Below are 15,668 nucleotides of genomic sequence, written 5' to 3'. Positions count from 1 at the left end.
GTGACTAAGACGACCTTCGTGTCCTCAAACAAGACATTAGGTCACACCCCCATCAACTTACTGAGTATATGATCAATAACATGATGTGACAATAAGGTGTGTGTGTGTGTGTGTGTCTAGGGTTAGTAGGATTAGGCCACTAGTAATTATGGTTAAGGTTAGAGTTAGTTGAGTAAATCTAAATTAAGGTAAGTCGATGCAATGTCCTCTCAAGTCATGTATGTCGAACGTGTGTATGTGTGTGAGACTGTGTCAGGAATGTAAATGTGGTGCAGCAAAGTCAGCCACGCCCACTTCAGGTACAACCAGGTAATTCGTAGGATGACACTCACACACACATAACCTCCAGTTGTTAGCTGCATGATTATAATGATGGTGATGATCAAAACAAACCAGAGGAACTGACTTACTCATTAACTTACTGACTTACTCATTCATAAACTTACTGACTTACTCATTTATTAAATTACTGACTTACTCATTAACTTACTGACTTACTCATTAACTTACTGACTTACTCATTTATTAAATTACTGACTTACTCATTTATTAACTTACTGACTTACTGATTAACTTACTGACTTACTCATTCATAAACTTACTGACTTACTCATTAACTTACTGACTTACTCATTCATAAACTTACTGACTTACTCATTTATTAAATTACTGACTTACTCATTAACTTACTGACTTACTCATTAACTTACTGACTTACTCATTTATTTACTTACTGACTTACTCATTTATTAAATTACTGACTTACTCATTTATTAACTTACTGACTTACTCATTTATTTACTTACTGACTTACTCATTTATTTACTTACTGACTTACTCATTTATTGAATTACTGACTTTCTCATTTATTAAATTACTGACTTACTCATTTATTAAATTACTGACTTACTCATTTATTTACTTACTGACTTACTCATTAACTTACTGACTTACTCATTTACTAACTGACTTAGCAACTTTCTAATTAATTAACTTACTGACTTGTTAGTAAGTCGGAGTCTCAGACCACCGGTGAAGTCCTGCGGTACTGAACATTCCCCGTGGCTCCACAGTGGAGGAGGCAGAGGACCAGGATCAGGACCAGGATCAGATACTGCGGTTAGGGTCGGACCAAGCGAGTCAAACTGAGTCCAAACATTTGTGAGAAAAATAGTGGAGTCTGGGACAACGCCATGTTTGTGTGTTGATACATTCCTGCTGCGTGGGGGGGGCAGATAGCTGTGGTGTGGTTGGTGGTGAGGACAAGTCCCATTTTGTTTTCTAATTCTTTTTCTTCACCCACTCCCCCGTCTGTTTTTCTAAGGCGTCGCTTTGCCAAAGAAACAAAACTGAGATTTAAACAACACCATCAATCACACACACACTTTGACTGTGTGTGTGTGTGTGTGTGTGTGTGAAAAAAACATGATAAATGTCTTAATGTTTTTTTCTTTATATTGTTCTCAGTTCCTCGTCTGGGTGAAAGCTGCGTTACATTCACCCATTCACACGCTGCTGTCTTTGCCCAAGGACACTTCAGGTTCTGCCTCAGAAAACACATCTCTGTGTCTTCAGCCTTTGATCTGTTCTCAGGTCTTGCTGTGAATGGATGAGTCCAAACGTCACATGGTTCCTGTTAACAGCTGTCAGCAGCACAGTGAGGGTGGAGAAGTGTTGGCTTCACGTTCTGGATTCTCTTCATATGGAGGAATGTGTGTTCCTGAGCCAGGAGAAGGTCACATGGAGATTCATCATTTCATTACAGACATTGGAACATGAAGTGGAACTAACGCCAGAACCTGAGGACATCACAAGAACATTAGACCATCATAAGACCTGTTTACATGATGTTCTTCTGATCCTCTAATGTTCTGATGATGTTCTTCTGGTCCTTTAATGTTCTGATGATGTTCTGGTGATGTTCTTCTGCTCCTCTAATATTCTGATGCTGTTCTAATGATGTTCTTCTGATCCTATAACATTCTAATGGCGTTCTTCTGATTCTCTGATATTCAGATGATGTTCTTCTGATCCTCTAATGTTCTGATGATGTTCTTCTGATCCTCTAATGTTCTGATGATGTTCTTATGGTGTTCTTCTGATCCTCTAATGTCCTGATGATGTTCTTCTGATCCTCTGATGTTCTGATGATGTTCTAATGATCCTCTAATGTTCTTCTGATCCTCTAATGATGTTCTTCTGATCCTCTAATGTCCTGATGATGTTCTGATGATGTTTTTCTGATCCTCTAATGTCCTGATGATGTTCTTCTGATCCTCTAATGTCCTGATGATGTTCTAATGAACCGCTAATGTTCTGATGATGTTCTAATGATGTTCTTCTGATCCTCTAATGTCCAGATGATGTTCTTCTGATCCTCTAATGTTCTGATGATGTTCTAATGATCCTGTACTGTTCTGATGATGTTCTAATGAGCCTCTAATGTTCTTCTGACCCTCTAATGTTTTTCTGATGTTCTTCTGATCCTCTAATGTTCTAATGATGTTCTTCTGATCCTCTGATGTTCTACTGTTTTTCTATATACATGTATTTATACACACACACATATATACAGTAGCCGTGTCCCAATTAAGGGACTCGACCCTCCGAAGCGTTCGGTCAACGAAGTATATGACTCCGTCGACCGGACACTTCGGGGGACCTGGAAGTCAAGCGCTGCGAAATGAGACAGTCCAGCCTTCCCTCCCTCCCCCCTCCCCCTGGTTACCACCAATCCTAGTCACCAATCCTCCGGCTTCTTCTTCTTCATCTTCTAATTATGGCAGGTGGTAGACAACACTTGCCGGCTCTACTATACACAAACACACACATATACAGTGTGTGTGTGTGTATATACACAAAAACATACATATACTGTATATGTGTATATACACAAACACACACATATACAGCTGCTTTTTTGTTTACTTTCATATTTCATGTGATCATAATTCATGTTTTGTTTCTCTACGTTGTGAATTCATACGGTGACCTTGAGTGTCTTGATATTACATTTTTTAATTTTAGTAATTATTATTATTATTATCATTATTAATAACAATAATCCGTTAATAATCTGTCAGATGGAGAATCCAGTCCCTCATTTGCTCGTCTCACAAGTAGAGGGCGCCGCTGTGCACTCAGTACACAATGAACTGAGGGTTTGTAAAATGAAAACATGAATCCACTTCATTAACAGCTCAATCACTTTATTGATTGTTGATCTTAGTTCATTTTATGGTTTGTTACCTAGACGTGGACCTGGACCTGGACTTGGGCCTGGCCCTAGATCTATACCCAAACCTGGACCTGGACCTGTGCAATGTGTTGTTGATTCTTCATGTCTTTATAGTCCTGTGTGCCCCCCTACAGGCTGACGAGTGTCAGTGTTTCAAACAGGAAAGAAACAAATGAGATAAACTCTTTATTATAACAATATTCAAATTTTATATAAATTTACTTTCAAATGTCAATTATTTTATAACTGAGACAAGTATATGTTCCTCTGTTCAGAGGTCAAAGGTCATCTCGTATCAGAAGGCACTGAGTGTGTTTGTGTGTGTGTGTGTGTGATAGTGCAGAAGACAGAGCCGTTTGTCCCGTCACTGTTATTTCAAAATCACACGTTCATTTAAAACATTTTTAAACATTTCTTGTTTAAAAACAAACTTTCAAATAACTTTTTTTCAAAAACATTTAAAAACATGTTTTTGTGAATCATGGTGAACGTTACACACAAGTTTGAGACATGTTGGAGCTACGATGTTTCCACTGGACAGTGACGGGACAAAGCAGGTACCATAGATTCACTTTCAATGTGTATGTGTGTGTGTGTGTGTGTGTGTGTGTGAGCGTGTGTGTGTGAGAGTGTGTGTTTGCAGTGGAGATTTGAGGTTTCACAGTTTTCACTGAAGGCAAAAAAAAACTGTTTACAAGATTTTTTAAAGTTTAACTTCACATGATAGAATCCTCAGTACCAGAGTAATGTGATCATGTAACATGGATACACAATAGATATGAAAGAAACACACATGTAATACTTTAGCTGCTCTGTGTGTGTGTGTGTGTGTGTGTGTGTGTGTGTGTGTGTGTGTGTGTGTGTGCAGGAAACCAGCACCATGAAGGTTTTTCAGAGTCTCAGAGTTTGTACCTGCGCAGGTTCTTCACCTGTTTCCAGCAGAGATCAGATCTCAGACCAGGTCACGTGTTTCAGGAGAAAAATCGCCTCAGCTGTCTCAGTCTGTCCACATAGGACCAGTATTCCAGGAGTTAACCAGTTACCAGCCCGGGTCCAGTTCGGATCCGAGTCCCTCAGCTGGGTTTGAAGGATCCGTCGGGCATCTGTCTGAAGATTCCACGCAGCGTGTCCAGTTCACGGCTCAGGTGCTCCACCCTCCGCCTCAGTCTCTCGTTGTCTGAGCTCAGCTCCACCACTTTCTGCTGCGTCTCCATGTTGCGCATTTTCGCCTTGTCTCTGCTCTTGCGCACGGCCACGTTGTTGCGCTCGCGCCTCAGTCGGTACTCCGGGCTACTCTTGTCAACGTGTTTCCTTGGTTTCCCGCCACCCCGTTGCTCCAACAGCTTCAGGCCACTCTGGTGCGGGTGCGGGTGCTGGTGCGGGCTTGGCACCGGGGTTGGCGGAGGAGTCGGGTGTCCTGGGTGGAGGTGCATGGTGGTCTGCGCGCAGTGCGCAATCTGGTACTGGAGGTGGGGCAGCTGCGACTGCGGGGAGAAGTGCTGCGGGTGGTGCGGGTAGGAGGGCGGCACGCCCGCGCTCAGTTCCTCGTCGTCCCGCGGCTCCTGTTTGATGGCCACAGGGCGGAGACGCGGCGGACTGTGCTCGTATAGCGGCTCCAGCTTGGACTCTAAGTAGCCAGACATGTAGACCTGATGCTGATGCTGGTGGTGCTGGTGCTGCTGGTGCTGCTGCTGCTGATGCTGCTGCTGATGCTGCTGCTGCTGTGAACCTGGGCCGCTGCACGGAACCGGGTCAAAGTCCCCGCTCATGAGTTTCAGCTTGTCCTGGCGGGAGCTGTGGTGGAACAGGTCCGCCAAAAAGTCGTCATTGAAGGAAGCGGGATCGATGTAGGCGCTCAGGTCAATGGACGTCTCGTTGTCTCCGATGTCCCCGCCAGGGTCAGCCGGATCTCTGTAACCGGAGGACGGCTGATGGCTGTGGGGCAGGCTGCTCAGCGGGGGTCGGGGCGCGACCTCATACAGGTTCGACAGCTCCATGGAGAATCTAAAACCGGGCAGACATGGCGACGAGCTGCGGGAATCCAGGGTGAGAGACTGAGTGAGAGACACACACTCAGAGAGAGAAAGAGAGAGAGAGAGAGAGAGAGGGGGAGTCCCGGTGACAGGGTGAGAGAGAGAGCCGTGGTTCCTGCTGCTCAGTAAAACTGTGAGCTGTCAAAGTGCGGTTATATAGTGGAGCAGGGAGTGGGCGGTCGCGCGCACACTCACTCACTCACTCTCTCACACACACACACACACACACTCACATACACTCACTCACACACATGGGATTTAAGTGTAAATCAGAATAATGTGATAATTACAGCCTTTGACAACTGTGTTTACATTCTGACCAAACTCATTATAACATATTAAATCATATTTTAACATGTTATAACTTGTTGACAGGTAAGTGGGTGATTGATTGATTGAGTGACAGGTAAGTGAGTGAGTGACAGGTAAGTTATTAAGTGAAAGGTAAGTGAGTGATTGATTGAGTGACAGGTAAGTGAGTGAGTGACAGGTAAGTTATTAAGTGAAAGGTAAGTGAGTGATTGATTGAGTGACAGGTAAGTGAGTGAGTGACAGGCAAGTTATTAAGTGACAGGTAAGTGAGTGATTGATTGAGTGACAGGTAAGTGAGTGAGTGACAGGTAAGTTATTAAGTGAAAGGTAAGTGAGTGATTGATTGAGTGACAGGTAAGTGAGTGAGTGACAGGTAAGTTATTAAGTGAAAGGTAAGTGAGTGATTGATTGAGTGACAGGTAAGTGAGTGATTGAGTGACATGTGGGTGGGTTATCTCAGTGGTTAAGACCGGTACCCTGTGTGCAAAAGACTTCATGGTCGCAAGTTCAACTCCACCCCTGACAGGTTGTACTCAATTCCCTTGTAAGTCGCTTTGGATAAAAGTGTCTGCTAAATGACATGTAATGTAATAACATGTGAGTGAGGGATCGAGTGACAGGTAAGTGAGTGAGTGACAGTTAATTGAGTGACAGGTCTTATCTCTAATTGAGTTTTTGAAATGTCATCATTTGTAGATGACGTCACTTTTGTATGAACTCGTTTCACCAAATCAAAAGTTACATAAACAAAACCAACGGTCTTCTTCTATTGGTCGGATGAACTGTCAATCACGGCGGGCATTGCATCACTCTGCAACACACTCGTCTGTGATTGGCCACGCGCTCGCACCGCCTCCGCCTCCTGGCCTGTGATTGGCTGAGCGGGAACATCTCCGTACAAGGAAAAGAGATTTCGCAATCGTCTTGTGTCCATGTTCTAAACAAGAAGATCCGGAGCTCGAGTACCGAAAAAAGTCCAGCTGAAAGTCCGGAGCGCGTCAGAACCGACGGACGGTTCCGGCCAGTGGATCCCGGTGAAGGTAACGTGGCTTTCAAACGGTTCATGGACCGGAAATTGAACGAACAGCGGCGATAGCATCTGAAGCTAACTAGCTGCTAGCTTCCCGGTGGAGGAGAGACAGAAATAATAGAGAGAGAGAGAATGTGTTCTGATTCTAGTTATGTTGTTCTCTCAACTCCAACTGCTCTGGTTCTGGTCATTACGGGATGATTCCGGGTTCGTCTCGATTCTTTGCTTCTTTACCGGGTGTGTTGAGAGTCGTTGACCCACAACAGGGTTATACTCGGCGGCTTAGATGTGTGTGGAGTTCCTCGCTCTCTCTCTCTCTCTCTCTCTCTCTCTCGCGCTCTCTCTCTCTCTCTCTCTCTCTCGCTCTCTCTCTCTCTCTCTCTCTCTCGCTCTCTCTCTCTCTCTCTCTCTCTCTGTGTAAAAAGATGATGATGATGATGCAACATCGGGCAACAGCAGGTTCTACACGGAGCCATTTTCTCTGCGCACAGCTGATCGCTGCTGCCTGGCAACGATCTGACCAATCACAGTAGCAACACACGAGTGACAGAACCACTCGTTTGTGTTGTTTTGTGTGTTTGTGTGTGTGTGTGTTGTTTGTGTGTGTGTGATGTAAATAATAATAATCTGTGATTATGTGATAAATATTCATGATCAACACGTTTTCTGTGAATTACTTGTTCATGATGAACAGTGTGTGTGTGGGGGGGGGGGGGGGGCGGTTAAAGGGACAGTTCTGTTTTTTGTTTGTATTTTGCACAGTTTCAGTTTGATTCATGAAGGATTCGTCCGGTGAACTCCAGGTGGCAGTAATGCACCTTTCATCTGGTTTAATAACTGAAAAGAACGCTTTATTACACTGACATCAACAAAACAACAGCAAAGAAGAGTAAATAAAGCAAATATAAAAGAACATAGATCTTCTTAAATTAATTTATACTTAGAAAATAAAGAGGATTTTTTATTATTTAATCAAATAAAAGCTAATTCATTTCATTTTCAGAAATCTATTTTCTCAGGCTCCGTTATTACAAATATGATCCAAACTGGTTTTATGAAAATAACCACATGTCAAAAAGAACGAAGGACTAAGCTAAATGAAGCCCCTCCCCTCTCTTGTCTCCCCAGGTTGGGTGTGGTCTACTTCCTGTTTCTTCTCTCCACGTCCGTGGTCAGAGAGCAGCACCTGAAGGCAGCACATCACAAATGAGCCGGCCGTCGCAGCCGAAACTCACCACATCATCTGACCGCAGCAGCGTGAGCGTTATCCAAAGTCAGGGCCACGCCTCCTCATCGCTGCCACCGTCCGTAATTGGACTGCAGCAAGTCCCACAACTCGTCCCCGCCCACCCTTCAGCCGGAGGCGGCAAGGCCCTCCCCCCCAGCACGATGAAGAAGCCCCAGGCGGACAAGGACAGCGACGAGTACCGGCAGCGACGCGAGCGCAACAACCTGGCGGTGAAGAAGAGTCGCATGCGCAGCAAACAGAAGGCGATGGACACGCAGCAGCGCGTCAACGAGCTGAAGGAGGAGAACGAGCGTCTGGAGGCAAAGATCAAGCTGCTGAGCAAAGAACTGAGCGTGCTCAAAGACCTGTTCCTGGAGCACGCTCACAACCTGGCCGACAACGTCCCGCCTCCACAGGCCGGTGCAGAGGGCTCTAGCCCCGCCCCCAACAACCCCACCAATGGACAATGAGGTGGGTGGGGCTTTGGGGGTTGTTGGTGAAACTTTGGAAACTCATGAACATGTGATCTGGTCTTCTACTCGTTTTTTTCTGTGGTTTATTACTGAGTCTCTCGTGTTGAACGCCCCCTGCTGGAAAAGCTGTCAAATCATTTTTCAGCAACAACGAAACGTCACCAGGATCAGGATGAAATGCACAAATCCATCAATATTATTGATAACTTATTGGCCAAAGTGAAATCCTGACTAAAAGACTTTTATTGAGAATTGGAAAGTGATCAAAGTGATCGTGTTATTGATCTTTGGATCATTGACTGTGACGTGAACCTTATGAAGTGAGAAACCAGCGACCTGACCTCACTTCTTGTGCTTCCTCTTCCTGTTTAAGACGTTGACGCCGCATAGCGACATGATTGTCATTGTTTACTTCACATTATGTTTTTACTTTGTTTGTCACACATTTTCTCAATCTGTAACAAATCAATATAAACCAGCGCAGTGATCCTTTAAACACACACACACACAGTATCCATGTCCTGAATCTGATTAATGTGTGTGTGACAAAGGTCATGTGATAAATCAGTGATGTCACACAAATTGGTTCCTTTGGTTTGTTATTGAAAAGGAGCCTGGAAATCCAGGTGTTGCCATGACAACCCACTCTGATGATAATGATAACATCATCAATGAATGTGTTGATTATTGATCATTGTTTTTTCCACTCATATTGACAGTCAGTGAACGTTTCAATAAAGTTTTTATCTTAATTGATAATTGATGGTTATTGGATTTAGTTTCTGCTGATTGTAGGTTTTTGTTTCTTTAGTCACTGTGATGTCACTGTGACATCAATCACAGTGAACACAGCGTCTTGTTACATGTCATTTCTTGTGTGTCTTTCCACTCGGTCAGATCATACATCATTCCACTCGGTCGGAGACATACTCTACCTTAGTTAGGGGGCGGAGCTTATTTTCCAGACAGGTGTGTGTGTTTAGTGTTTGTGGTCATGGGCGGAGTCAGACACCTTGAGTCACAGCTTAAATAAATCCAGTTTTAAACCGGGCTGGGTCGTTAGCTGTCTGCTAATGAGGTGTGAGCAGATCTGGGCAGCCACCCCCCCACACCACGCCGTGAGGGGGCGGGGCCTCTGGCTGTTGTCAACAGACGTTATAATTATAAAGCTTAGCGTGGGTGTGGAGTGTTTAAGTGGCTTTGACTCAGAGCTAAGATGTGGATGATGTCTGATCCTGATCAGCTTCACTCTAACGTTCCCACTCAGAACATCAGCATGTTTTTATACTGTGCATTGTGTGTGTGTGTGTGTGTGTGTGGATGGGAGATAAGGACATTTTTTAAGTGAATAAAAATCAAATAAAAACTTTTGTGTGTCTCTGCTCACAGACATATTTTCACTGCGAGTGAGTCTCTGTGTCTCAGACCTCATCATCTGTCCATCCAGTCTGGAGACCCGCCCCCCCCCCCCCCCCCCCCGTACCTGTGGGAGATGAGGTCAGGCTGAGGGCGTGTGAAGGTGTTTCTGTCCAAAAGAATGAGCTGAATATTAATGTGTGTGTGTGTGTGTGTGAGAGAGAGAGAGAGAAACATAAAAATGAGCGATGACCTCGTCGTTGTTAAAAATTTACCTCCTCAGAGAAACTGGCAAAAGCTTCACACACACACTCATCTGGAAAAGATGTTCTGTTTCTTCTGCACAAACACACGCACACATGAACACACATCATGCATGCATACGCACATACACATGAACAAACACATACACACACACACACATGAACACACATGCACGCATACGCACATACACATGAACAAACACACACACATGAACAAACACATACACACACATAAACATGCACACACATCTCTGAAGCATGTTGTGTGTGTGTTGCATGTTTAAAAGCAGAAACACAAACTGCTGAGTTCTTTCACATGTGAAGTGACGATGTCATCAGTGAGGCTGGTGCCCTTTGACCTGCAGGTCAGACGTAGTCTTGTGTATTCAGACTGTTTCTCTTTGTCTTTTATTATTTCCTGTTTCTGACGTTAAGTGACTTCCTGTTTGATCACTGTCTAACCCTAACCGACGATGATGACGATGATGATGATGACGATGATGATGTGAGTGAATATGTTTCTGGGTAAAACATAATGTGCAGCAGAAGAGCACAGATCAGACGAGGATGGACGGACTCACGGAGGGGGAGGAGGAGGAGGTGTCACTCCAGAAATCTGTGAACAATCAAGAGCCAGTGATTGACAGGTTCAGGCCGCACTTGTCAGGATGAATTAGAGAGGGAAGAACGCTGGCGAGGGCGAGCACGTCACTGGGAGCTTGGCAGCACTGCTGATTTATTCCAGGTTTCACAAAGTCATAAACAAGATAAACGCTCGAAACGCTGCTGATCTCAATAACCATGAGTAAAGTGATGGGAATGTGGTTGAAGACGAGGATGAGGAGGAGGTGGAAGAACACAAGGCGGAAGAAGAGGAGGAGGAAGAACCAACCAACTAACCAATCGACTAACTACCCGACTAACCAATCAACCAACTAACCAACCAACTGGGTGATTGTTTACTGTGTCCTGGCTCGGTCACACAGCCTTGCCACAGGGGTGCCCCAAGGCTCAGTGCTGGGGCCTCTCCTCTTTGCCATGTTCACCCGCTCACATATCACTGCTATGCTGATGATACCCAGCTGTATCTGTCACCTGATGACCACACGGTCTCTCTGTCACGTCTCTGCAGGGATGAAAGTCCACCCCCTCCAGATAAACCTCTCCAGAACCTGAACTGCTGCTCTTCTCAGCCGAGCCAACGATACATCAGAAAATCTGCATTCATATCCTCTCTCTATCTCTGGCTCCTTCAAAGATAGCAACAAACTTGGGTGTGATGATCGATGACCTGTTGACCTTTACAGATCATGTTGCTTCTGTTCAATATAAGAAAAATCTGAGCGTACCGAACTCAACAGGCTCCAGCTCCGAGTACAGGCTCTGGTCATCTCTCTGCTAACGCCCTGCTAACAGGCCTCCCGACCTGTGCTGTGAAACCACTACAGTTGGTCCAGAACGCACCAGTGCACCTGGTCTTCATGTCCCCCCTCTGCTCATTTAGCTCCTCTGGCTATCACTGATGTTAGCCTTCAAAGTGCTTCATGTGTCTGCTCCCACTGACTTAAATGCTCTTAAAGGCTTAAAGGAGACATATTATACCCTATTTCTCCAAGTTAAAATAGTTCCCTGTTGTCCTAATGAACATGCCTGTGACATGCTTTGGTCAAAATACCATAAGGATGAAGCACCATAGCAGTTCAACAACCCTGCCAAAATCGCCCCTTTCAGACCGCTCGGTTTTGTGCATGGTCCCTTTACATGCAAATGAGACACAGGTAAACACTCACCCACTTCTTCCAGGGGGTGTGTCGACGCCGCCACGCTCACGCTACCATGACAACAGTTGAACGTGAACCGTGGGAGAAACACGGCTGGTGGAGGAAACTTTGCGGTTCAACCATATATGTTTGAACCAGAGTCCGACCCTGAACAAGAGGAAGCTACGGAAGAATTTGTAGTATGTAGACTGCAACAGGACGTGTCAGAATGGTCAGTTATGAGCTATTTGACCTTTTCTTAAAAATATGTGTGTGTTTGTACGTCAGTAAAATATGGTCGCTGACTAAATACGGCGACCTAAAGAAACTTTTATTTTGGAAACTGTGAGATCGTGTTGTAACTGACTGTTTACATCTGGTCATGTGACCTGTGTTTTCCAGGGTGTGTTAGTTAATGTGGGTGGAGCCTCTGAAAACTACCATGCGATTCCCCACATGTGGACATGCAGGAGGAGGAGGGGGCGGAGTTAATGATCACCCTGGGACCTTTGAGCAATGCTGCTCATGTGGCATTCACGTGTCCTCGTTCGTCTGCACTGAGACATCAGGGAAAATGGACGGAAAATGTCACCGGCCAGAGCCAATCGGATCGGCCATCTGCCCGAGTCAGCGGAGACAAAGCTGCTGTGCTCTGATTGGCTCGCAGCCAGGGTGACGTCACCTTTATCATGTGACCTTTGTCACCAAGTGTGTGTGTGTGTGTGTGTGTGTGTGTGTGAGAGAGAGAGAGAGTGTGTGAGAGAGAGAGAGAGAGTGTGTGTGTGTGAGAGAGAGAGAGAGTGTGTGTATGTGTGAGAGAGAGAGTGTACGTGTGTGAAAGAGAGAGAGAGAGTGTGTGTGAGAGAGAGAGAGTGTGTGTGTGTGTGTGTGTGTGTGAAAGAGAGAGAGTGTGTGTGTGTGTGTGAGAGAGAGAGAGTGTGTGTGTGTGAAAGAGAGAGAGAGTGTGTGTATGTGTGAGAGAGAGAGTGTGTGTGAGAGAGAGTGTACGTGTGTGAAAGAGAGAGAGAGAGTGTGTGAGAGAGAGAGTGTACGTGTGAGAGAGAGAGAGTGTGTGTGTGTGAAAGAGAGAGTGAGTGTGTGTGTGTGTGAAAGAGAGAGTGAGTGTGTGTGAGAGAGAGAGTGTGTGTGTGTGTGTGAAAGAGAGAGTGAGTGTGTGAAAGAGAGAGAGAGAGTGTGTGTATGTGTGAGAGAGAGAGTGTGTGTGTGAGAGAGAGAGAGTGTGTGTGAGAGAGAGAGAGAGTGTGTGTGTGTGTGAGAGAGAGTGTGTGTGTGAGAGAGAGAGAGTGTGTGTGTGTGAGAGAGAGAGAGAGTGTGTGCTTCACATTGTTTTTTCTTTCTTTTTTTTAAACCAGACCAGGATCTTGGATTTCACTGAACCAGGTTCTGAACCATGATCTGAACCCGGTTCTGAACCAGCCTCTGAACCAGGTTCTGAACTAGGATTTGAACCATGTGAACCATGAACCTCTGAACTGAGAGTTTGTTTGTGAACAAATAAATCAACATTTCATCATCATGTGTTTTCACTCATAACTTTATCTGGAAACATGTGATCAGCAGGGGGCAGGGCATCCAGGTGGCACCAGCACTGTCAGCAGGGGGCGGGGCATCCAGGTGTATGTCTGGTGGTGTGAACAGAGAAGTTGTTCTGTGTCGTCATAGTGATAAAGTTTATTGTCGTTAGAGAAACATCAGTGAGAGAAGGTCGTCAATCACACACAAACGCCCCGCCCACAGCTGGATCTCATTACAACCATGAACCACACAAGGCCTCTGAACTATGACCTCTGGAGTCTGATCATATCACAGGGAATCATGGGAAACGTAGTCTGATGTGAGATGAAAAGATGAAGACGAAGAGACAACGCCAAAGAGACGACGCTGAAGAGACAACGCTGAAGAGACGGAAGGCAACTCTCACACACACACTGCGTGTGTCTCCATGTGGACACCGGTAGAGTTGCAGTCTGCTGCATCAGCAGGTTTTGAAACTCCTCCTCCTCAGGGAGCATGAACACACAAACACACTGGTGTGTTTGTTGGTAGGAGGCGGAGTCATGTTCCCTCCATGGGAACAGAGGAGGAGGTCGAGGTGAAGGAAGTTGAGCAACAGTGGAGCAGGACGTCCACACTTCACCCAGTTGGTCTGTCCTCTGATTGGACAAAGATGTGGAGGGAGGGAGCGAGGGAGGGAGGGACCTCCTCTGAGCAGCGACCAACACGTGCTGCTGAGGTCGACGGTTCAATTCCCTGCTGAATCTCAGTGTGTGAAGGAGCAAGACCAAGGCAACTACTGCTGCAGGACAGAGTACTACTACTGAGTATTACTACAGTAATACTGCAGTACAGTTATACTACAGTGATACTACAGTGACACTGCAGTACAGTGATACTGCAGTACAGTTATACTACAGTGATACTGCAGTACAGTGATACTACAGTGACACTACAGTACAATGATACTGCAGTACAGTTATACTACAGTGATACTGCAGTACAGTTATACTACAGCACAGTGATACTACAGTGATACTGCAGTACAGTTATACTACAGCACAGTGATACTGCAGTGATACTGCAGTGCAGTGATACTACAGTGATACTGTATCACTGTAGTATCACTGTACTTCAGTATCATATATACATATACTGTATACAGTATGTATATTTACTACAGTACTGTAATATATCTATTTTCCACATTGTTCTGTATATTTTAATAAAAATAAATTAATAAATAAAGTTAAATATTTAAAATGTGAAAATAATAACTATATATCTGCATTTATTAAAAGTATTTCATATGTTCATTTTTCAACACTGTAGGTGGTGCTAATGAGGCTGAAGCACTCGGCATCACCTGTCAATCAAACAAGTAGCTGCTGTTCTAACTGAAGAATCATACTTGTGTACTCTTTACTGTGAGTACTCTGTACTTCTCAAGTACGACTGGAGTACATACTTGTGTACTTGAGTATTGAGAAAGCTGGTTGTGTGATTGAACTTGACAGAGTTGTTGATCCACTGCTGCCTCCATCGTACGTTCAAATGTCTTATTTTGTGACACAAAGTGTCCACACTAGGCAGCAGTGGACATGTTTGTATGAAGGAGTGAAGTTCACAGTGTGTCCATCACTGTCTTGTCCTCCCTCAGCTTTATCTCTGCTGTGACTCAGCAGTTGTGAAAGACAAGATGAGTCCTGAAACTCTAACTCAGCAGAATGAAGCAGCATTTTTAGTCGAGCCCGTGATAGAACCTGACTTGTGATCTTATGAATGGAAGTTGACCTTTGACCTTTAACCACCTGTGAACAATGAACTCATCTCAAAGATCTCCAGAACCTCATGATCCCTGAGAAGCTGCATTAGTCGCCACACTGCAAGACCAGCCCTGCTCCATGACCAGGAGTCTGACTGGACTCCTGGTTTCTCGGACTCGGGTTTCCTTTTTCCCGCTCAGAAAACACGTTTCTTGCAGGTTGTTAATGATTTGTCGTTTGTTCTGGAGAGTTTTGACCAACCTGCAGTAAATGTGATCATGCAGCACCAGAAACCAGAACCCTTAGAACCTCCTGCAGCAACAGGACCAGAACCCTTAGAACATCCTGCAGCACCAGAAACCAGAACCCTTACAACCTCCTGCAGCACCAGAAACCAGAACGTTTAGAACCTCCTGCAGCAACAGGACCAGAACCACAGACTGTGATCAGACTCTGCCCCCTGCAGGCCACAGAGAGGAACTCTCATATTTTATCATCATACTGTTACCATGGTGACAAATACACTAACAACACAGTAACATTAGATGTGAAGCTCCGCCCTCTTCTGATACACCTGAACAGAACAATGTCACAGGAAGGTTCATCTCTTTTCTGTGCCTTTTCCTCTCTTACCTCCTAACTTTGTATATCCTTACTTCCTTTCCTTACACTTAACACTTTTTTGGTTCATGTT

The 15,668-nt window shown here is 44.9% G+C and overlaps 2 protein-coding genes and 1 long non-coding RNA gene across 3 annotated transcripts; 2 read left to right on the top strand and 1 right to left on the bottom strand.

Moving 5' to 3' along the window:
• Nucleotides 1-3,192: 3,192 nt before the first annotated feature.
• cebpa (CCAAT enhancer binding protein alpha) lies at nt 3,193-6,456 on the bottom strand. Its single transcript, XM_058629764.1, has one exon. The coding sequence runs from the start codon at nt 5,233-5,235 to the stop codon at nt 4,312-4,314; it is 924 nt and encodes a 307-aa protein (XP_058485747.1). The 5' UTR covers nt 5,236-6,456; the 3' UTR covers nt 3,193-4,311.
• A 15-nt stretch (nt 6,457-6,471) lies between these two features.
• cebpg (CCAAT enhancer binding protein gamma) lies at nt 6,472-9,073 on the top strand. Its single transcript, XM_058629765.1, has 2 exons — nt 6,472-6,623; nt 7,742-9,073. Exon 2 carries the CDS (start codon nt 7,820-7,822, stop codon nt 8,309-8,311), a length of 492 nt encoding a protein of 163 aa, XP_058485748.1. The 5' UTR covers nt 6,472-6,623; nt 7,742-7,819; the 3' UTR covers nt 8,312-9,073.
• Nucleotides 9,074-9,805: 732 nt separating this feature from the next.
• On the top strand, nt 9,806-13,227 carry LOC131459624 (uncharacterized). The gene is made up of 2 exons (XR_009240259.1): nt 9,806-11,925; nt 12,096-13,227. It is a non-coding gene; the product is annotated as an uncharacterized LOC131459624 (long non-coding RNA).
• The last annotated feature ends 2,441 nt before the right edge of the window (nt 13,228-15,668 follow it).

This window comes from Solea solea, chromosome 5 (genome assembly GCF_958295425.1).
Source record: "Solea solea chromosome 5, fSolSol10.1, whole genome shotgun sequence".
In the NCBI taxonomy this organism is placed as follows: Eukaryota; Metazoa; Chordata; class Actinopteri; order Pleuronectiformes; family Soleidae; genus Solea; species Solea solea.
This window is presented reverse-complemented; position numbering and strand designations above follow the sequence as displayed.